This window comes from Buteo buteo, chromosome 12 (assembly GCF_964188355.1).
Source record: "Buteo buteo chromosome 12, bButBut1.hap1.1, whole genome shotgun sequence".
NCBI classification, from domain to species: Eukaryota; Metazoa; Chordata; class Aves; order Accipitriformes; family Accipitridae; genus Buteo; species Buteo buteo.
In genome coordinates, this window is record NC_134182.1 from 24,956,531 (window position 1) to 24,977,228 (window position 20,698).

The 20,698-nt window shown below is 37.9% G+C and overlaps 1 protein-coding gene across 1 annotated transcript in view; it reads left to right on the forward strand.

Moving 5' to 3' along the window:
* Window positions 1-20,698, forward strand: part of CRIM1 (cysteine rich transmembrane BMP regulator 1) — a 203,928-nt gene that overhangs the window by 124,760 nt on the left and 58,470 nt on the right. The window contains exons 6-7 of the mRNA XM_075043079.1: window positions 8,394-8,576; window positions 13,087-13,284. Of these exons, the coding sequence (XP_074899180.1) occupies window positions 8,394-8,576; window positions 13,087-13,284 (381 nt within the window). The remainder of the gene's footprint in view (window positions 1-8,393; window positions 8,577-13,086; window positions 13,285-20,698) is intronic.

Here is a 20,698-nt window from a genome sequence, read left to right on the forward strand (position 1 = left end):
TCAGTAGTCAAGCTTTCAGGGAAGAGCTACATCCATAGTCCAATATGCTCATTCCTAGAAGTGTGAAGTAGATACAGAGGAAATAAGGCAACATGGGAAATCTGTAGCAAATAATTTCATCTTAATATATGAAACTGAAAATGAGGTTTTGCCTATTGTGTTGTTCCAGTGCATTGTAACAAAGTGCACATTTCAGTGAAAGTGAGAGTGTATATTTGTTTAAAGGTAGGTTATTCCAATTGCTGTGAAGTTTCCCTGCTTGCACTTACATGAAATCTGTTTTCCATCTAGAGAACACTAGATAGTCTATGATACAAATTTGTGAAAAATTGAACAAGAGATTCCCAAGATGCAGTCCTTCCCAAAATCCTGCATTTTACAAAAGTTAATTCAAGGTTTCTTCTGATCCATCCAAAATATATTACTTGCCAGGATTTTTGCCTACTAATCCTAATGTACTGCCTCTTCTCATGGGAGATCTTGTAAGGAAAAAAAATTGATTCAGCATTAAATCACGAGCATCAACAAGTGAATCTAAAGAGACTGAAAGCTGTGCATGCAGCAAGAGCAGAAGTCTTTGGAAACGAGTATCCAGACTTGCCTGTTCTCTAATTAGGTATTGATGCATGGGTCTCTTGAACTGCTAAAGCACATACTGACTGTGAGCTCTGCCTTAGAAATTTGAGAAAGCAATTACCAAGCATCCTGCAGCTGCTTCCTTCTGTCAGTCAGGGCTTCCATTTCTCAGTAAGTTTACTTGAATACAACAGCTACTTTAAAAGGGTCTCTGATTGCTTTTTGAAAGATGGAAAATTGCATGTGTGAGAGTGGTCCTCATTAATGTGTCCATGTGGTCCAGGGTCGAGGGGACCAGGCTGCTTTCTGCCATGGCCACGTATAAGCTGTGATTTGAGAGTCCAGCCTCGCCAGGAGTGGCTCTGGAGCCCCACTTCATGTCCCTTTCCCCCAGAGGTGAGGTGTGGACTTTCGTTGCCCTATCCATTGAAAATAGGACTACCTGATGCATGCGCAAAAATAACTGGCATTGATCCAGGGGAAAAAAGGATGACAACTTCCCTTGGGACTTAAGACTGTGACCCTTTCTGTGCTGCTGTTTGACTGTACTGGTGATCACATGGTGGTATAGTAAGTGATCTCCTAAATACTCAAGTTTATTCACTTGACGTGACACATAGCCTGTGTTTTATAACTGCTTCTGTAATTTTTTTTCCTCATTTGAGAAGATACCACTGACATAAATGAGACTTTTCTCTTTTCTCTGTGCCTCTGGGCTTTCTTCATACTTGCATCTCTATACAGTGGTACTGCGTTGGAGGAGAGATTAAAAGTCCCTCTTTAATCAGACTTCTTGTCACCTGTTGATGCACTTACTCTGCACAGCAATTGCAGTTCCATTATTAGGCTCGTGGTATGGGAAAGGATAAAGGTGATTCCACTACTTCTAAGGGAAATAAGAATCACCTGTTTCTAAAGGGAGCATCAATGAGTACTGAAGGAATTTGATGGGGAATATTGAGTTAGCAAGGAAAGTTTTCACTAAAGAAGGAAGAATGGAGTCTAAGTGAAACATCTCACAGACACCAGCTAATTAACACAGAGTTCCCATTATTTGTTGCGCTAATCCTGACAGAATGTACATCGCACTTTCATTAAACTTATCTTCCCTGTGCTCTTAAGAAGTAAGGATTTGACCAAGGTAACAGAGTCTGTCCCAGAGCAGAGAACTGAATATAGTCTTGATGCTAATTAAACATTACTGCATATTTCTCTCTGGGCATCCAAAACCACGGAATTTTGTGGTGGACTTTAAATAGACACCTGCTTAAAAATAACAAGATGCAAAGTGCAGCTTGCGAGGTGTAAAAGATAACAAACTGTTTGGTAAGTAATAAAAGGCAGATTATTTTCCTTTAATATTAATCTGATGCCAAAAAGGTAGAGAGATTTAGTGATTGTGGGGTGGGGTTCTGGGTTTTGGGTTTGCTTGTTTTTTCTTCAGTCAGAACATTTAAATGGTATTTGGAAATCACGGCTAATCACCAGCCACAGCACTGTGAGATTTTGGTCTAGTATACTGAAAAAGCAGATCAGTCTGCCAAATCAAGTCAAAGGTTTTAGATCCTCTGAACTTTGATTACGCTCACTGTAGTCAAATTGGGAAAAGTATCTGAAACAATGCAAGTCATTACCAGTTACATTTAAAACAGGAGGGAAGAAGAAAATGCAGAAAACTGAAGGCCAGTCAACCCAAAAATCCTCATAAAAATACCCAGCCTGTAGATACATATGAATAAAATAAATAAATTTTTAAAATGTAAATAAGTAAATGGGGAGGTGTAGCAATTGTCAGGACCGCAGCTGGATGCGAAACCAAGCTCGAAGCTTTTACAGTGGTTCAGTGTGAGTGGGAGGGTTGGTCAATGGGTAGTAGAGACTGAGTCTTAAATAACGTAAGGACAAAGTCTAGCTTACTTCTTTCATTCATATCAGTTAATGAAAAACAAGATGCTAGATAGATTTTGTGGAACTGACGGTATGTCATATACAAAGAGTATTAGATGCCAGATGGTGCAGTTCTGTCTGGTTTTAAAAGTAAAAAAAAATTAAATAACTTCTAGTATTTACTTTGGAGAAGTAGCAATGTTTTTTGCCAAAGTGAATTTTCTTGATTAGTTAATGTCTTAGTTATGTTCTGACTCTTAGATATTTCTAGATGCTTAAATGTGGACAAGGTTGCCAATGTTTGGAGGACAAGGTTAGAATTAAATATTTTTCTCAAAGAGTGGAAGAAATTGTTTGACCTGTTATAATGCCAAATCACACCCTTGTGTTACAGGTCTGGGGATTCTTTTTTCCTGCAATTTTTCACTTCTTTCATGCACTGGAGGCTTATCACAGATGTGCTAGCAGTGAATGATGGGCTGTGCCAGTGCCTTTTTAGCGGCACTGAGATTGTTTTAGATGCCTATGTCCTGGTAAAGTGCCTAGGGCTAAACTGATCACAAGATGTCTTTTCTTTTGTGATAGACTGACAGAGACTACTGGGATTTAAATGCATTCTTCTGTTAGGAAGAACATGGCTTGCTTCCAGGAATTGCTTGGCGATTTTACTGAGAAAATTTGTCACTGTTGAGGGGGTTTTAGACCACAGCCACAGCCCTTGGTGGCCCCAGCTCCTCCTTTGGCTGTCCTGGTGGTTTTCTGTGGTAGGGCTGTAATGTACTGCAGGATGTTAAAAAGTAGCACTGCTTAATTTCCAGAAGGAGGTACAGACAAAAGGGGGATAGCCTAGAGGAAAGCCACAGAGACAATCAAACACTGAAAAGCATGACCTGATGCAGAAAAATTAAAATTGAAAGAAGTGTATGTATTTTATCTGTAAGAGAGGATGGGGGCAGGGACCCAGGATGAGTCCTCTTAGCAACAAATTTGCACATTGGAGGAAAGTAAAAAACAGCAGAACATATACCTTAGAGATGGGAAAAGTAATGTAACTTGGGAAAATTCCTGTTTGTTTGCTGTTTCTGTCTAACCTGAATTACCCTTGCTGTGATTTGAGCTTAGTTACAGTAGTTAAAACTGTGGAATTGTTTAATAAGCAGGTTGCAGTTTTTCCATTACCAGTGGTTTTAAAGCAAAGATTACACCAGAGATGTATTGGGTAGAGCTGATTCTGTTGGGGGATCTTTCCCCCAACATGCTCTTTTCCATGATATGGTGACTTGGAAATAAGTCTTCTGTCTCTATGGGGAACACCTCACAGTCTTGTCTGCTGTGTGTAAAAGACACGTATATCAACCTACATGACAGCTGTCTTCTGAAGCTGCCTAAAGATTACTGGATTGGGATCTGCTGCTGAGGTGGACAGAAAATTTTAAGACTGTTGTTGAAAGTCAACACTGTATATAGATTGTGGCAGCTGGATGTACAAGTGGTTTCTAATGTGATGATATGGACTTTCTCTGCTAGAAACCTTACTATAAAAATCTGATTGTTTCCATTTTGTTTTAAAGGTGAATTGCTGAATTTGATTTTCCTCAGTGTCCCAAGTATCTTTTAGTATCTTTTACAGGCTGCAGGTGCCACAAAATATTGTTTCTTTCCTTTAAGCTGTGCTAAGTACGTATAAATAATTATATAAATGCATGTATAAATAATTGCATTGATTTACAAATAATATTACAGGTTTGTTTTAATTCTGATCTCTCTGTTTCTGGATGACGTTTTCAGAAGATGGAGGACCAAAGGACTTTCAGAATGGTCCTGCAATTGTGTTAATAGGGAATACACTGTACTAAGCAGTACAACCTGAATAGTAAGAATCCAAATATTTTTTTTTGTACCTAGCTTGTTTTTATATATTTGCAAGGAAACATAAACATACAGTGTGTTGTCCTTTAACACTGTTATGGGCTAAGTCCAATGAAATGTATCCTTCTCTTTTTTAAACTCCCTATCAGCACAGCTTTTGAAAAATGAAAAGCTTTTTTGTATTTTGTTTATATGGACACAGGATTCAAGTTTATCAGTTTCCTTCCCTTTCATTTAATCGAAAGTTCACAGCACTTGCCCCAGTTCCTTCCAAGAGTCTGGTACAAATACTTCTGTACGCTGAAGGAAATCCAAAGTGCTGGAATCACGAACCTTTCAATCCTTTAAACAACAGAAAATTGTTTTGAATCTCACTTCCACTTCAGGAGGGCTGGGATTTCTGATACTAAAAAAGAAAATGCTCAAACTTGCCTACAGGCAGCTGATGCCTGAAGCATCTCATGCACTCGGCATAACTGTGTGCAGAATTGTTGCCTCACAAGGGGTGGATTGCCAAACTTGCTTGTGTTTCTGAGCTGTTCCATGACTCTAACCAAAGAAAACCACAAGTATTGGGAAACTAAAGAAATCTCAGTAACAGAAGTTTTGTTTTGGGCTAGTTCAGCCAATAGAAGTGTATTTAATCAGATTTAAAAGTATAAGGTAAAATACCTTAAAAAACTGATTTGATAAAATTGATTGTGTCTGTTTGCAGTTCAGATTGGAGATAAAGGTCTTGAAAAATAATCACTGTTTGTGTCTGTGTAGTGTGAGGCTATGTGGTTCGCTGCAGCGCTGACTTTTAGGGCTCTTGCTCCCAGAACAAAAAGGCTGTGGCTGTGAGATCTGTAGAGCTAAATTTGTGCCAGAACTATTTATCATTTAAATCTGTGGTGGGAACTTCAATGTCAAATCAAGGCCTGTCTCTTAGTCATACTTGACTTTATATAGGAGCAGAGATGTCATATCATCTGTCCTTCAATAGCCATTATAAACTCTGTCTTGTTCTGGGTACTGTCCCCTCTGTCCTGGCTCCTTTCACAGATGGGCAGTTGTATGTCTATGCTTGGTTGGGATCAATCTTGTATTACTGGGTTATCTGGTAGCTGGCAGATACTGAATTCAAGTTCACGAATCCATGGCCTGCGTGTATGTCTCACGCCCACTCTTTCGTTGCGGTAGAAACATCAGAAAGCAGATATCAGTAGTATCAGAAAAGGGATTTGGGGATTTGGATATGTTTAAGCACTTTGTGCTATGAAGTTCAGTCAATTTAAATTACTTTGTCATGCAGCGAAGCTTTGGTATTTGAAGAATTCTACCTGTAGTGTTCTTGTTATTGGCAGAAGAGTGAATTTGTGATTACTGGTTTTTAGGAAAAGATGCATTTATTTAATGTTTACTTTATGTTCTTTCGCTGCTTTGTGGCTGCCATACGTAGATCAGCAAGGCAATAAAATTAGCACTTTAAAAAAAAAAGAGAGAGAGAACTTGGAGAATCTTCCAGCATATCGTGGTGGAAGAAATGCATCATTACAGTTCCATGGCGTGGTGCTCAGTCTTTCATTAGGCTTCCACTTTATGAGCATCTAAAGCTAGAGTTCTTCGTTTAGTGCTTGTTTTGGCTTGACTGAGTCTTAAGACTACAGTCTTACATATGGTTCTAACAAAAGTAATCCTTGTCTTGTAGCTGGATGTATAGGCATAGGTCAGTAGTTTAGTGTGAATGTATACAATACCATAAATCTGGATGGTAAAAATACACGTATAGTGAAATACTATGATGGTTTTCATTGTAGGAATAAAACATACTGTTTCCTTTTAGGATTTACAGTTACTTGCTTGGTCTTGTTTTGGACATTTTAAAAATGAATGATAATTCATGGAAGATGATGTTTCTACTTCTAGCTAGGCAGAAGTTGGGGAGGGTGGAATCAGTAAAAATCTGGAAGGCTGCAATCAAGACAGTAAAGTCAGAAGCAAATGGATTAAAGGCCTTTTGAGTTGTTGGCACTTTCTTCCTTTTTGAGGTTTTTAAACTAACAGCTTGAACTGCATAAACTTGAAATATTTCTCAAGTGTTTGTTTATGTGAATTGCTTTCTAATGAGGTCATAGCTGTTTTCCCGGACACAGTGGTATTTCCTCCTCTTACTCTTCTATGCTGCTTTCTACATGATGCCTTGAAGACAGAACAGGCATATAAAAATCAAACATTGCTCAGGATGCTTCCAGGTTTCAACTCTAATGCTTTACAGTCATATTAAATGACTTAAGGCTGGAGCTCAATATAAGTGTATGTGGCAAGAAATACTAGAGTCCTTGAAATGCTTTCGAGTTTTAAAGAAAACCTGTATCATTGTCAAGAGTAACTCAGATGAAAAGTTTTTAGCCCCCAAAAATAAGAGGATTGGGGTGGAAAGGAATCTGCAAATGCTGAATTTTCATTTAAATATTTTTCATCTCCCATGTGAGACTGAACACTGACCTGACCACGAAGTGGGAAGTTTTCAGCCCTATGTGGCTAGGCATTACGCATGTAAGTGAATGAATAGCCTTTTCCATGCATTCTACAGAAATCAGCACCATAGGCAATTGTCCTTTCTTTCCTTCACTATGTTTAGTACAGATGTAATGAAATTTGATGGTTTTATCTACAGTTTGGTAATGTTTTTAATTTTGACTTTGTTGCTGAAATAGTTTCCTATTTGCAGAACCGTTGGCTAGATTCGTAGCTTCTGAAAAAATACATCTGTTCAGTAGATACTGTTTTACTTCAGATAGCTGTTTTCAGGTCTTTTGGGCTACTGTCATAGAAGGCCAAGAGGTTTATTCTGAAGTGGGGAAGAGGGAGGAGGCTGAAGTCATTGAGTAATGTAGTAATGAAACTGTGAAGTCATTATTTCCTAATGACTAATGTGGTATATTATAGCTGAACATAAATTTGGAGTATGTCTTCTATGGTGTCTTGAGTCACAATGATTCAGTCCTGGGCTGTGGAGCTGCACAGCATTGTGTGTGTGTGAGTTAGGCCGGTTGAACAGAATACGGTCTGCTGGCAATAGGTAGTGGAGGTGGAGGAAGGTTCATATGTGTGGGGTAACTGCAAGTTCAAAAGCCCTAAGGAGACCTTATGATATATTCATGATGTGTGGAACCAAACCTCTTTGGCATAAAAAAAAAAATATTAAAAAAGAAGATGGTTAAATCCACAAACTGTTTTGTTGTTTTAGTTAGCTTTTTTTTTCTTTTTTCTTTTTTTTTTAATGTTAACAAAGTAAATAGGCAATGTCCTTCCCAAAATACTTAAGAATTTTCAGAGGCTTTGTTTCCCATGAAGTTTGAATTTAATTATACATGAGGGCTCTACTGTAGATGGAGGCATAGAAGAAATAGTCATCTTGTGTTTTTGAAACATTAAAGTGATCACATAAATATTTGTTACAATTGAGGTTATTTTCTGTGGGGAATATAGATGTGAGCTGATTAGTACAGCTCCAGGTCGCTTGAACTGAAAAGTATTCAGTTCTGCATAACAGATCATGCAGTCACGAAATACATTTGTTGGGTTTTTTTTAAACATAACCCTGTGGATTGGACAGCATTAGTGCAATTTATCCACCTGTGTACGAAGTCCTGCAGAAAGGAAGATTACACTTAAACCTCAAAACAGAAAAATCTATTGCTTCATGTGCTGAAATTTGAAGTAGCTTCTGGCTCATCTAGAATGAGAAATATTTAACACCTATGAAGAAATACCAGTGCTGTAACCTTCCTTCAGTATTTTAATTTTTAAAATGGAGACTTTTAATTGTAAATAATTGCTGTGAAAGTTATTTTGAATGGCACTTGATTTTTTCCATTGTTGAAACAGACAATAAAATATACCATGTTCTTTAAAAAAAACCACAACTGTGTTGGAGTTTAAAAAAAGAAAGAAAAATCAACTGTCTCTTTAATATCTGTTTTTGTCAGTAGCAACACAAGTTTAACTATTTCCCATTTATCAGTATCTGTAAAATACATTATTCTTTTTTTTTTCTTCTCTCCTCCTTCTTTCAGAAGTAAAGCCAACTTGCATATTTAACAGCATGGAATATTATGATGGAGACATGTTTCGAATGGATGCTTGTCGGTTTTGTCGATGCCAAGGTGGAGTCTCTATTTGTTTCTCTGCCCAGTGTGGTGAGCTACACTGCGACAGGTACTATGTGCCAGAAGGAGAGTGCTGCCCGGTGTGTGAAGGTACAATATCTTTTTAATCCTGCTTGCTTATGAATTTCTGCTGCTTTTTTTAATTTGGTTTTTCAAGGCAAATGAGCAAACAAGTGCTTTATTTGTTCTTCTAAAGTTTGCAGATTCCTTCTTAATTCAGTTTATTACTACATTTTTGCTGTGTCTGAATGTGCTGTCTTGTTCTTTTCAGTGCTTCTCTGATGTTGACACTCTGCCCTTTTCTTAGAGAGCTGTTTGGGTTTCCTTTCCCTTCTGCATCAGAACTTCCTTAGACATGGTCAAGTGTGCAGTACTTTTTGGGGGCCCTTCTTCCCAAAGGACATAAGAAGCTGTTCCTAGTTTCTGCACCAGGTATTTAGAAAGGCTTCTCCAAAGCAACAGTGGTGGCCCTATGGCACATTTCCATTGCTTTGCAGCCTGCTTCCAGTCTTGTTCTGTTCAGTTAGAGCAATGCATACGCCTTCTTTTCTCTACAATTATAGCAAAGACACAGGGTAGTAATCTGACTTCAGTATTTCTCTCTTCCTCCTTTGCCCTGTTGACAGCCTTCTCCTCTGTTTGCTAGGCCTGCAGTCCTCCTAGAAAGGGCTCTGTGGAAAATTTCACATTGACCCTCTTGCTTACGCTAGAAAATATTTGACACATCTTCTGCCGGAATACAACCAAGATTCCAGCAGAGGGAGATGGGGCTGGGGCTGGTGCTCTACACTTGGATTTCACCCCAGTGGGGTCAGGTCATGGCCATGACATAGACAAAAGGCCTGTGAAACACTCCTGGTCCCTGTGTTTAAATGTGAACTTACAAATGACTTCTCAATAAGCAAAATAAGCTGGAAATCTCAAATCTCCTCCTAAGAGGAGAGGAAGCTAATTTTCAGTGTCACTTTCAAACACTTTGCAGATTGCTTAATATCAGTATTCCTGTAGTTCCTTGCAGGAGCAAATAATCCAAAAGACCCGTTATAGCTGTGTTTCATTCCAAACAGAGAATTAGGAAAGTAAAGAACCTCGTAAAAATTAGTCTAAAAGAGACATCTATAAGAGTTGGGCCTTCTCAATCAGCACAGGATCTAGTAAAGGATACTGTTTTGGTGCCCTGTTTTGTTACAAAGTATTGAAAGCTTCTTCAGAGATGTTAAAAAAAAAAAAAAAAAACAAATCTGGATAATGAAATATCAAGGTGGTAAGGTAGGAAGTAGGAAGTCATTCTTTAAAGAGTATTTGTATTTTTATATATTTTATTGTATCAGTTCATATCAGATAGGTTGGTACCTGGTGTTCACATGCAGAGAAGCTGAAATACAAATGCTGTAGGCTTAAGTATTCTAAAGAGATACCAGTCCATGTTTGCCCTTTGTTTTAAGATCTGGTCTAGACATTCATTATTAACTATAGTTGGAGGCAGGATGCTAGACTTCTTGGTCTTTCCTGGTACAGTTGTGCCTATGCTTTTAAGAGACTTCAAGCTGGGGGGGGGGGGGGAAGGATACAGTGCTATACCATCATTTAATGACAGATTGAAAAAGTTTAGAGAAGGCATCTCTGATATGGTAAAGCCCTTCCTGAGTAAGTGCAGATCCACTCCTGAAGAAATTGCTGTATGACCTGCTGACTTAATAGACTATGTGAAGTCTGTTGGTTTTTTCCTATAATTACTATTTTCCACACGTGTGAATGTTCTGAGATTTGGCATTATGAAATCATTATGACAATGTATATAGATACATAAACAATGTATCTACATATCTGCTATATCTGGGCTCTCTATCAGCTCTGTCATACTTAAATGTGGGCGCTGATTTTCCACGTTGGACTTACAGTTCTAGATATGTCCTTCATACTCTTTGGTGATTTAGATATTCAACTATCTTACCATTTATCAATAAATTGTTTTGCCATATCATCATACAATGTTAAAAGTTGATTTCTCCATTTTTACAACCTTCGAATCACACTATCAAGAAAACCTGTTAACATTTCATGAGTTGGTATGTATTAGGTTTGCAATGGAAATTTCTTCTTAAGGCAGGTCCTTAGTAGATAGAATAAATTGGATAATGATTCATAATTATTGAATACAATCTTATTTTTCAAGTAATTGCTGTGATTTAATTTCTGCTCAGCTGACTGAGATGCCAAGTTACAGGACCCTTCATCAAATCATTTGGTGCTGTTTGGCTTGCTTGTTTCTGTTGTGTGCTTTTCTGATAGGGCTTATAGCCCTGAATCAAGGAAGTCTGATTTCTGAATGATTGGATGATAAGGTATATGTTGTTTCTTACTATAAATCCCTTTTTATTTAATGGAATTCTTTTAGGTGAGGCTAGAACTGGCTCTGTTAATGTATTACAATTTTCCTGGTTCCTTTAAACACTTAAACGAAAGCTCTGATCCCTTTCTTAATAACTCAGGTTATGTTAAGGGACACCTAAATTGACAAGATAAGTCTTCTTAACTGGGCAGAATGTATACTTGACAGCTTGCCCATTCATGCTTTTCTAGTTGGTGAAGAGGTAGCATTTTTTTCTACCTGCTCTCTTTCTATTTATTTCATGACTGATTTTCAGGGTGATTAATTGTTTCCTACTAATGTTTTCTTGATGATAGAAATGTAAATAAATATAATGCTCTCTTCTGCAACAATTTTAAAATGGCAAATGGTAAACTTGATATGCATTGTGTAGTACAGGCACAAGCCCTTCTTGCCTTAGCTCCAGGAAGAATTCTGTCTCAAGTCCTGTAGGGTACCTCAGCATCAGGAAATGTAATTTGCTGGGCTCAATTTATAGCTTTAAACACTACTGACCTTTTAAGGGTGCCAGGAACTTTGTGCTTTGACTTGCATAGGAGACTATTGCAAATAACACAAGTGTTGTATGGCTTTTCTGTCCTTTCTCTGTATTCCTGTGTCAATCAGAATCCTGTACATGAGCTGAATGATGAAATTCACTTCATTTGTTTGTATATGATTTGATTTTTGGCTAGGTCAAAATAGTTAATTACAGATGCAAGGTAATTCTAAAACATAAAAGGTGCAAAGTTAAGAGATTAGGAAACATTTTAATTTTTAAATATCTTATTTTACCAAACACCTGTTTTTTATATTGGCTTAACCCATTTTTGCTAAAATTGGGAATATCACTAAAATTCAGGATGGGAATGAATGCCAGGTAGAGGTTGAAGTTATGTGCAGTTTCACTCCAAGTGTTCAGAGTTTGACACTCTCATAAAGTGATACAATGTCTTATAATAAGACAACAGCTGTTAGTACTGCTACTGGTTTTATCTACACTTAAGATGTATTGCCTTCCTTCCAAAGTGGAGTGATGAAACTTCAGAGAAATATTCCAAGTTTCATTCAGTACCTTCCCTCCCCCCCACTTTAGATAGGACATCTCTTTTCTCCCAAGTCCTTCAAACTTAACACTTTCTGAAAATTGACTTATTGGTAAATGACTTGTGCTTATTTGATGTCCGCTATCTGATGTCTGCTAAAAAAATGCTTTTAGTTATATTTATTGTTTTTAATATATTGAATTTGCTTTAATATGTAATTTGTATTACTGCTTGCTTGAAAACTTGACCTAATTACTGTACATTCTCAGATATTTAAATTTTTAAGTCTAACAGTTACCTTTTTATTAGCACACATTCACATAATGCATTTTTTTCCTATTAATATCAGTGTTGCTTATCGCATTTCTGAAGAGTAAAACATGCTATTTCTGAAGAGTAAAAGCTGCTTTTGTTTCAAGACATGAATTAGCATATACAGAGTTGCATTATTTATTTGCATGAAACTTGAGGAGAAATCTTACTTAAAGTGTGTGTCCCCAAATTCTGTTATTTAAATATTCGAGTCTTAATTTGATTGCTAGCAGGTAAGTGGGTCTTGTGGCTTTTAAGGGGAAAATGCTCCAACTGAAATGAAGTTGAAAACTGAGCCAGATCATCTGAAAACTAGTGTATCTCCAGAACTGTGATGAGATATAGCTTAAAGCAGTCTCCTTGCTCCAGCAGGAAATGTGCAAGAAGTCTCATCTTTGCTCATACTATAAAATAGTGGTGCGATGCTGACACGAGTCATTCCAATGGTTCATTGATATGTTTTCACTTTCCCTCAGAATTTAAGTTGGTACAAAAAATGGATCAATAGATCTAAGATCCATTTTGTTCTGTAGAACAAAATCAAAAAAAATCAAAACAATTAAGCTTTGTAATTGTTACATACAAAACTTGAGTTGAAATAGTTAAAAATAGAACACTGAATTTGTGAATGTTGAGTATAAGTTGGCTTAACTCTTTTGATAGTAAATTTCAATATTGAAATATTTAAGTTGTTAGCTATCTTCTTTTATCACGGTATACCACAGTTTGGTTCTTTCAGTGTTTGATAGTGGCTGCACTTAACCCTTTCTAGGTAATGTAAAATCACAGTATTGCGGTTATCCATACATAAAGTTTAGCTGTAAAAGGAAAGATAAAAACTGTTGTTCTGTTGCAATTCCTCTCATTTCAGACCCAGTTTATCCAATAAATAACCCTGCTGGCTGCTATGCCAATGGTCAGATTCAAGCTCACGGAGACCGCTGGCGAGAGGACGACTGTACTTTCTGCCAGTGCATCAATGGAGATCCACACTGTGTTGCAACGGCCTGTGGGCAGAGCTGTCTAAATCCTGTTAAAGTCCCTGGGGAGTGCTGCCCGGTGTGTGAAGGTAAGATTGGTATTTCCTCTATTACGCTTCAGTCTGCCATGGCTGCTGCTTACCTGGCAATTCGTGGTTTACTTTAAAATTTTGGAGGATTGAAGTAGCTGGTACAGCATGGCCTGTGACTGAATAAACTAGTTAGGGTGGAAAAAATAAGAATGGTTCAACTACACCTCTATATGGCAATGCCCAATGCTCTTGGCCCAAAAGAGTATAGTAAAGAGATCATTTAAGATCTAGCATTGTTCACTAATTGTACTCTTGGTTTTGCTTAAAGCTTAGTAATAAATATAGGAGAGTTAGAAGATCAAAATGTTCATCGGCTGGTATTACTGATAATTGGATTATTCCTGGTTTCTTATTCACCGGTGTCATTTAGTTACAACTAAAATTCTCTTTGCACAATATAGTTTGATATTTGATGTAATTATTTCAGTGAAACTTACAAAGGATGATATTATCTGGGAGATAGATTAATTTTTAGAGTTTAAAATGCAGTTTTCATTACCTTGTGGAAATACATATATCCTGTATAACTGACTGACTTTTTAACCTAACTATATAGTAAATGCTTGCACAGCCTGGCAGTGGAAATGTGAAGATTTGCAAACTGAGACATTAAAATAATTGTATATATGTATGTACGTTAAAAGTTGCTTTTTCTGGAGGAGTAGTTCATCAGGAAAAACACCAGATTGCTAAATTTAGAAATGGTTAATCTAGACCTGTCTTCAGAGCCGTCTTCACAGTCTACAAATGCTTGTGGGTACTTGGTGAGCTACCACTTACATTTTTTCCTGTTCCCTCTCTGATAGAACAAAATTAATTTTATGTAACTGCATGTGTCTCAGGGCCCTTCTTGGGTTGCAGTATCCATCCAAGTTCACTGGGATACTTACTTTTTAGGATAAATCTGAGGAACATAAAGGATTTCTTACAGGTGCTCTTTCATTCCAAAATTCACATCACAAGATATGAAGAAGGTGTCTGATAATGTATAAAAGCTGCCGGTGAATTGTAGAGAGTTGCTACTTGCACTGAATTAATTTAACGATGAGGAAGCAGGTTAACTACTTTTAAACCAGAGTGATCCCCTCATGATGGATATCACAGAGTGTGTGCTGTCACCCTTCATTATTTAGCATTTATGTGAGCAAGCTTGGGAGGGTAGAGAAGAGAGGAGAGGTTGATGGAAGTATTTTCAATATGTTGAGGGGTTTTTTTTCCTCCAGTGAGAGAAGGATGGACTAATGTCTCTGTTTTCCTGTTCCAAATTGGAGAAAATGGATGAGAGATAATTGGATTAAATGCTTATCTATATCAGGCTCAGATAATTGTGATGAACTGTGGGAAGCAAACACAGGGTATAGCGTAGGCTTTCATCGTTCATTACTAAAGGTTACAACATATCCAACTGGTGCTTCATTAAGGTACCACACTAACGCATCTACAGTGCTTTCAGAACACAAGTTAGCTCATCTGGACTAGGTTAGGTAGTTCAGTGCTATAACATGTTTTTACTCTTAGAAGCAGAAGTAGCTAGCAACTGCTTAAGTCCATAAAAGTTTTTTTGTTGTTGGGGCGTGTGGGATGTGGTGTTAAATTATACTTATGATGCAAATGATGTCAAATAGATCAAGACTGACACAACAGCACCATGGAATCAATATTTAAATGAGATTCTTGTGTCATCTTAATTATATCTTCTGACAAAATAATCTGACTTGTTATTTTGTTTGTCATGTTAGCTGTTTTATGATGCACATTTAATTGTAGTCATCTGGTTTTGAGTGTGTCATCTGGAGGAGAGCAATACTGAATGGTATTTTGAGTGACTTCCTAAATTTTAAGCTTAAAGCATCACATTTGACTTAGTGTATCTTTGATAGCACATACTGCCAAATAAACAATCAAGGGGTAATGAAATTACATAAATGATGGAACCAGCAATTAGTGGAAGTAGTTTTAGTTCTTTCTAGGAGGGGATTTGAGCATACTCAGGTACCAGTGGTCAGGGGATAACTGAAAACACACTTGAATCTTCTCTTCTTTCTTCCCTTCCCTCCCCCACAGCAAACAAACCAGATGATTGTGCTCCATAATGCCAAGTTATTTAGTTTCAGGAATTTAGATTTGGGAATATTTCGAGGATCAAAAATCTGAACTGTTAAAACTCAGCAATGAGTTCAGATGCTAGAACCCAAGATATAAAAAATCAAGTTTACAAGAAGCAGCTTCAGATGACTTTATGAGAAATTACTCAGCATCTGAGACTTAACAACTTATCTTGCAATAATAATAAATTAAAAAATCACTGAGAAATGAATCAGTTAAGGGTACCAGGAAACTTCTTGAAGTTATATTTTGGGGCATGAAATGAGCTCAAGGCTGCTATGCCTTGTGGTTAGCAGCATGAATAAAAATCTTTACATATATTAGAGAGCAAGGTGTTACCAGATTGGAAGTTTGTTAACTATGGAGACCTGTGTGTCTTTCTGAATCTGTTAATGTTTTTCTTTGAAAGCTTACATTAAAAAAATCCCAGAACATGAGGAAAAAAATAATAATCTGTTAGACGTTGGCTGTCTGCATACTGTGTATTTTTAAACTATTAAAAAACAAAGCAAAAAAAAACATTTGAGCTGATGGCAACAGGGACTTGTGTATTAGCCATAGACTTATGGCCCACCTCCAAGGTCAGATAGCATCATGTGTCTTAAAGCGTTACATCTGAGATGAATAGTGCTTCTACTTGGAGTTTGATGCATGAGTAGAAAAAAGTACTTTCTGCTTTCTTTACAATACAGCTATTGCTCGCTAACCCACTAGGCAAGGAGCTTCTTTAGATTTCTGTTCTCTGTTTTTATCCTTGTAGTAGGACTGAACTGGGGAAGTGAGTATCCCATGGGAGGACAGGCCCTAAAAACATTGCTTCCATTGCACATCTACTGTCCTGAATTTTGGTTATATAGCTTTAATGACAGCATGGTCCTATCTGAAATACTACTTTGTTTCTGTCATCATCCAGCCAACTGACATATCTGTTCTCTGAACCAGGTAGGCTGCATGGGTCAGTGCTCCTTCCCCTTTTAAATCAGCTTCTTATTTTCCTGAGGGTTGTTTCTGTTGAAGAGGTTCTGCTCCCAATACTTACTGCATCGTCAGTGACCTGCAGAGGTGGTGGTATCAGGGGAGAAGATGATCCTGGCTGGGAAGCTGGCTGACAAATAAGTCTCTTGTTCATTAGTATCACTAAAATCAAGATGTGCAGTACATTTAGTGAAGATTTACAAGCAATAAAATACATTCCAGGCACGGTTTTTCCTAAGAGGAATTAAGAAACATCACTGTCAGCCCTATGATGCTTTTCTGCATACTGCCCCATTAAACCTGCATATCTGTAGCTTAACCTGAATTTTGCAGTGTAGTGTATGAGCAGAAGTGTTGACTGAATAGAAGCTCAAATGTTACTAACGTTGCACCAAGAGCTTACACCTGCGGTCCTGTGCTCTCCAGTCTGTTCACCTTTTTTTCCCCCATCTTTCTGCATGTCTTATCTCCTGCTGTTCAGTAAAGAAAACCAAAAACCTTAACTAGTGTGGGCTAAGTTCTGGGATCACTGATGTTATATAGTATCGTATTTTAAACTATACAAGTTATTTATGAAATGAGTCCAAGAGAGAAAGCAGTGGAACTTAGTGATATGTTCGATAAATGGGCAAAATTAATGTAAACTTAGCAGGTGATTTTGAGATAGTAGTTTACTAGTGATTGTAAGGATAAACATACCTCACTTTACACTTTTCTTTTGAATGGCTTCCAGTTCTCACTCAATCTCAACTCACGCTGTAAAATGTTCAATCCATAGAGAATATACCATAGTGAAATAATGTGCTTTTTGTAGATCAGTTTAAAATGACTGTGTATGGTAATTCCGAAGTCATATTATACGATTTCATCATGAATATACTTTACTTTTCTGCTCTTACATGTGTTGTATGTTACATTTCTTAATTAAGCTATAGCTCTTACTTTTTGCATGAACTGCTTCACTTTTTTGAGGGACGAGTGCAGAACATAGGAAACAATTATTTTTCTTCTAGAATCTTAACTATGCTTCAGCTCTAGAGCAGGAAGAAGACTGATGCCTGTTGAAAACTTTCTATTTTTGTTGATTTAGTTGCTGATGGACCAATTCAAGCCCATATTTCCATTTAAAAATAGGCATCAGATCAAGAATAAGGCAGAGTTTATATGCTTATTACTATTTTTTAAGTATACATTTATTTCTCATCAGACTTCTGTTTACATGTAAAAGAGAACCCTTTTGCTTGCCAGCAGCCAGCTTCAATTGTGTGAACTTACTTTAAGCATGTCAGATATTAGCTCTTTAGTATGTGAAACAAAATATTTAGTCAAAGATGTTCCTATCATTTATTTTGCTTTGAGTGTTGAGGGATAGAGTGGTTTGTGGGACATGAAACTGATGGACAAATTCTAATCAAAGCTGCTTGTGGATCTGGCCTGGCTGCGGCTCATCCAGAGTAAATGGTTATTAGTATCAGTGACTTCTGACTTTTCCCCTCTGTCTTTGATCTAAATGCTGCTGCACCTACAGTTCTGCCAATTCAGTTATTTCCTGGCTGTTTTATAATCAGTTTCAGTGAAGGAAATATCTATTCCCCTAGAGAAGTTTACATTCCTGCAGCTACATAAGGATAAAATTGGTCTTGGATTACATTTTCAAAAAATTTTGCAGTCAGAGATCAAATATAATGTAGTAGAAATCCTGTGAACACAGGTTCTTGAAATATCAGCACGGCATGTCAGCACACAGATGTATGCAGCCTTTGAACACAGTAAATTCAGACCAAACGAGAACATTCCCACTCCATCATGAAGAAAATCCTGGTGTTCTTACTACAGCAGTGAGAAAACTGGAGTGCGAGGATTGTAGAGGCTGAAGTTAGAAGTCGCTATTCACAGCTTTCTAAATGAGAGATCAGTGAGTAGCAATTGTGATATGTAACATTACCATACAGACTTGATTTGTATCAGTTTTCTACAGTAAACCCTTTCTAATGCTACAGTATACGTATCCATAGTGTATATCCTCTATGAGTGTATGTAGCCCACATGATACACGTTCCAGTGTTGATTGGACAGCCAGATTGGTTTGAAATGTATAATTTTCTGAATGCTTTTCTGGGGTTTGCTGGACTTGGAGAAGAGGGTAACTATTCAGCTCCCCTCACCCCTTCCATACTTGAATCTTGTCTACCGATGCTGCTGGTGGAAGGGGGAGGTGAGTGAGGTGCTCAAGATGCTTTACACTTGAGCTCCCTGGGGAGATTTGTGGGGAGGAAGAGGCAGGAACACAGGGTACGTGTAAGGAGGACAGGGCTATGTGTGGATGTGGCGCTCCAATACGATGGGTTTGTATTTAGTCTTCAAGCCTGTGGGCAGCCTTTCTTGAGTGGCATTACACTTGGTATCCTCTAGTATCTGTGCTGGGTCCAGCTCTGATGTTTTCACTAGCTCAGATTGAAGCTCAGTTTATTTTATCTACAGACAACAAAGCTAAAAAGGGCAGACAGTGTCTTGGAGAGCAAAGTATGAGTTCATATCTTTGTTTTAAAGCAGAGAGTTGGTAGAAGTATGTTGATCAGATTCAACAAGGCAAAATACAATGCACTACGCTTGGAGGAGATTCTTCATGAGTCCTGAACCAGAGTAATTGTTAAATAGCAGTTCACCGGGAGAAGTCTGATGATTAAGGGGAAAGAAGAAGTTGAACGTGGATTAACAGAGCCTTGACAAGGCAAACACCATACTGAAATTACAATCGAGTACAGTTTGCAAGACCTGAAGTAATACTTTCTGCCCCATTTCCTGTGGGTGGATATGTCCCTAGCTGACATAGTAGGCCCTTGGTTCTTTTTTGGACATTGTTCCTCTGAAAAAGATGTAAGCAAGCTGTAAAGAGTTGGAGAGCTATGAGCACAGTCCAAAATTTGCAAAACATGTCCTAGGAAGGCAGACTGAATAATCTGTGTTGGCTTATCTGAAAGAGAAAATGATGAAGTCAGAATGAGAAGATATCAGTCTTCAAGTGCCTAAAAGGTTGTTGCAAAGAAAAAGAACAAGAAAGAATGGAATTGAATTGCAAGAGGAAAGTTGTGTTTTAGAGGAAGACAGAAAGTTGTTGAGGAAAACAAAATTCCTCCTGTGGCATGTCATGACTAGGATTGTCTTTTTGATCCATTCAGGGCATCCATCGCAGTTTGTATTTTCAGCCTCAGTGAAAGGAGATTCACTCAGGAAATTGCATACATAACTGAAAGCAGTAATAGTAATTCACATGTAGCTTTCAGTGTTTACATAAGGGGTGGCTGTGGCTCACCAATATATAGCTGCTGGTTGTTTGTTTTTAAGTAAACATCAAAGTGATCAAAGCCCTTTTGGCAAGACGTCTTGTTACAGTGTGCGCATCCCTGTCACTTCTTGCTGGTTTTCTGACACAGCAATGCCTGTGGGTTGTGCAAGGGGTGTATAGATAAAAGCCCAGGTGTGAGCAGGGGGCTGGCTACTTTGAGGCCAGTGTTTCCAGGGGGTGGGGAGGAAGGCAGAAAGCAAGGGTCACCGGTAAGTCGTCGTGAGGCTAGAGACAGAGGCACATTGAGACAGTTCAGTGTGCAGGGGAAGACCTGCCTTCATCAGCCTGTCCCCAAAGTCAAGTTCTTCAATCAATGCAGCTTTTCAAGGCAGGCACCTCCTTTCATTCATGAGAGCTGGGAAAAGCAGGCCCATCATGTTCTGTGGATCCAACACAAAGAATTAGTTTTAAGCTTCTGATGGATGCTTCTATATAGCTTCTATAGCTGCTGTAATGACATTAGTCCTTTGGGATTTGCCTTTGTTTGTTTAATCTATTATCTATTTAGTCTGTTTTTTCTTTCTTTGTTTTCTACACTGTCTTCATTAAGAGCCAAGGCTTAGGTAATCACACTGGCCCTCTGTGCTTTCCCCACAGTTTTAGAGCCAATGGCTTCTTGCAGCATGAGGAAGTCTCAAAGAGAACCCATTTCTACATATTTAATGAAAACAGACAGCTAGGTAGAGGGGAGAAAGTGATTTTTCAAGTGCCATAAGAGACTGCAAAATTTTGGTATGTGCTCATGCTTGCTTTAGACTTACAGGTTCTTCACAGGAGCTGGTCTGTGTACCTGTCCCGTTGGAAGTAACCAGATCCATTGGCAATCACGCTGCTGTTAGTACTGCTGCTCTCTGTTGGGCTAAGAATTGTTTATTTTCCAAATAAAATTGGTGTGGTTTAAGTAGCAATTCCATTTTTAATGAATTTTACAAAAAAAAAAAAGTGAATACTGGAGCTTAAAATACCGGAGCTTAAAATAGCTAT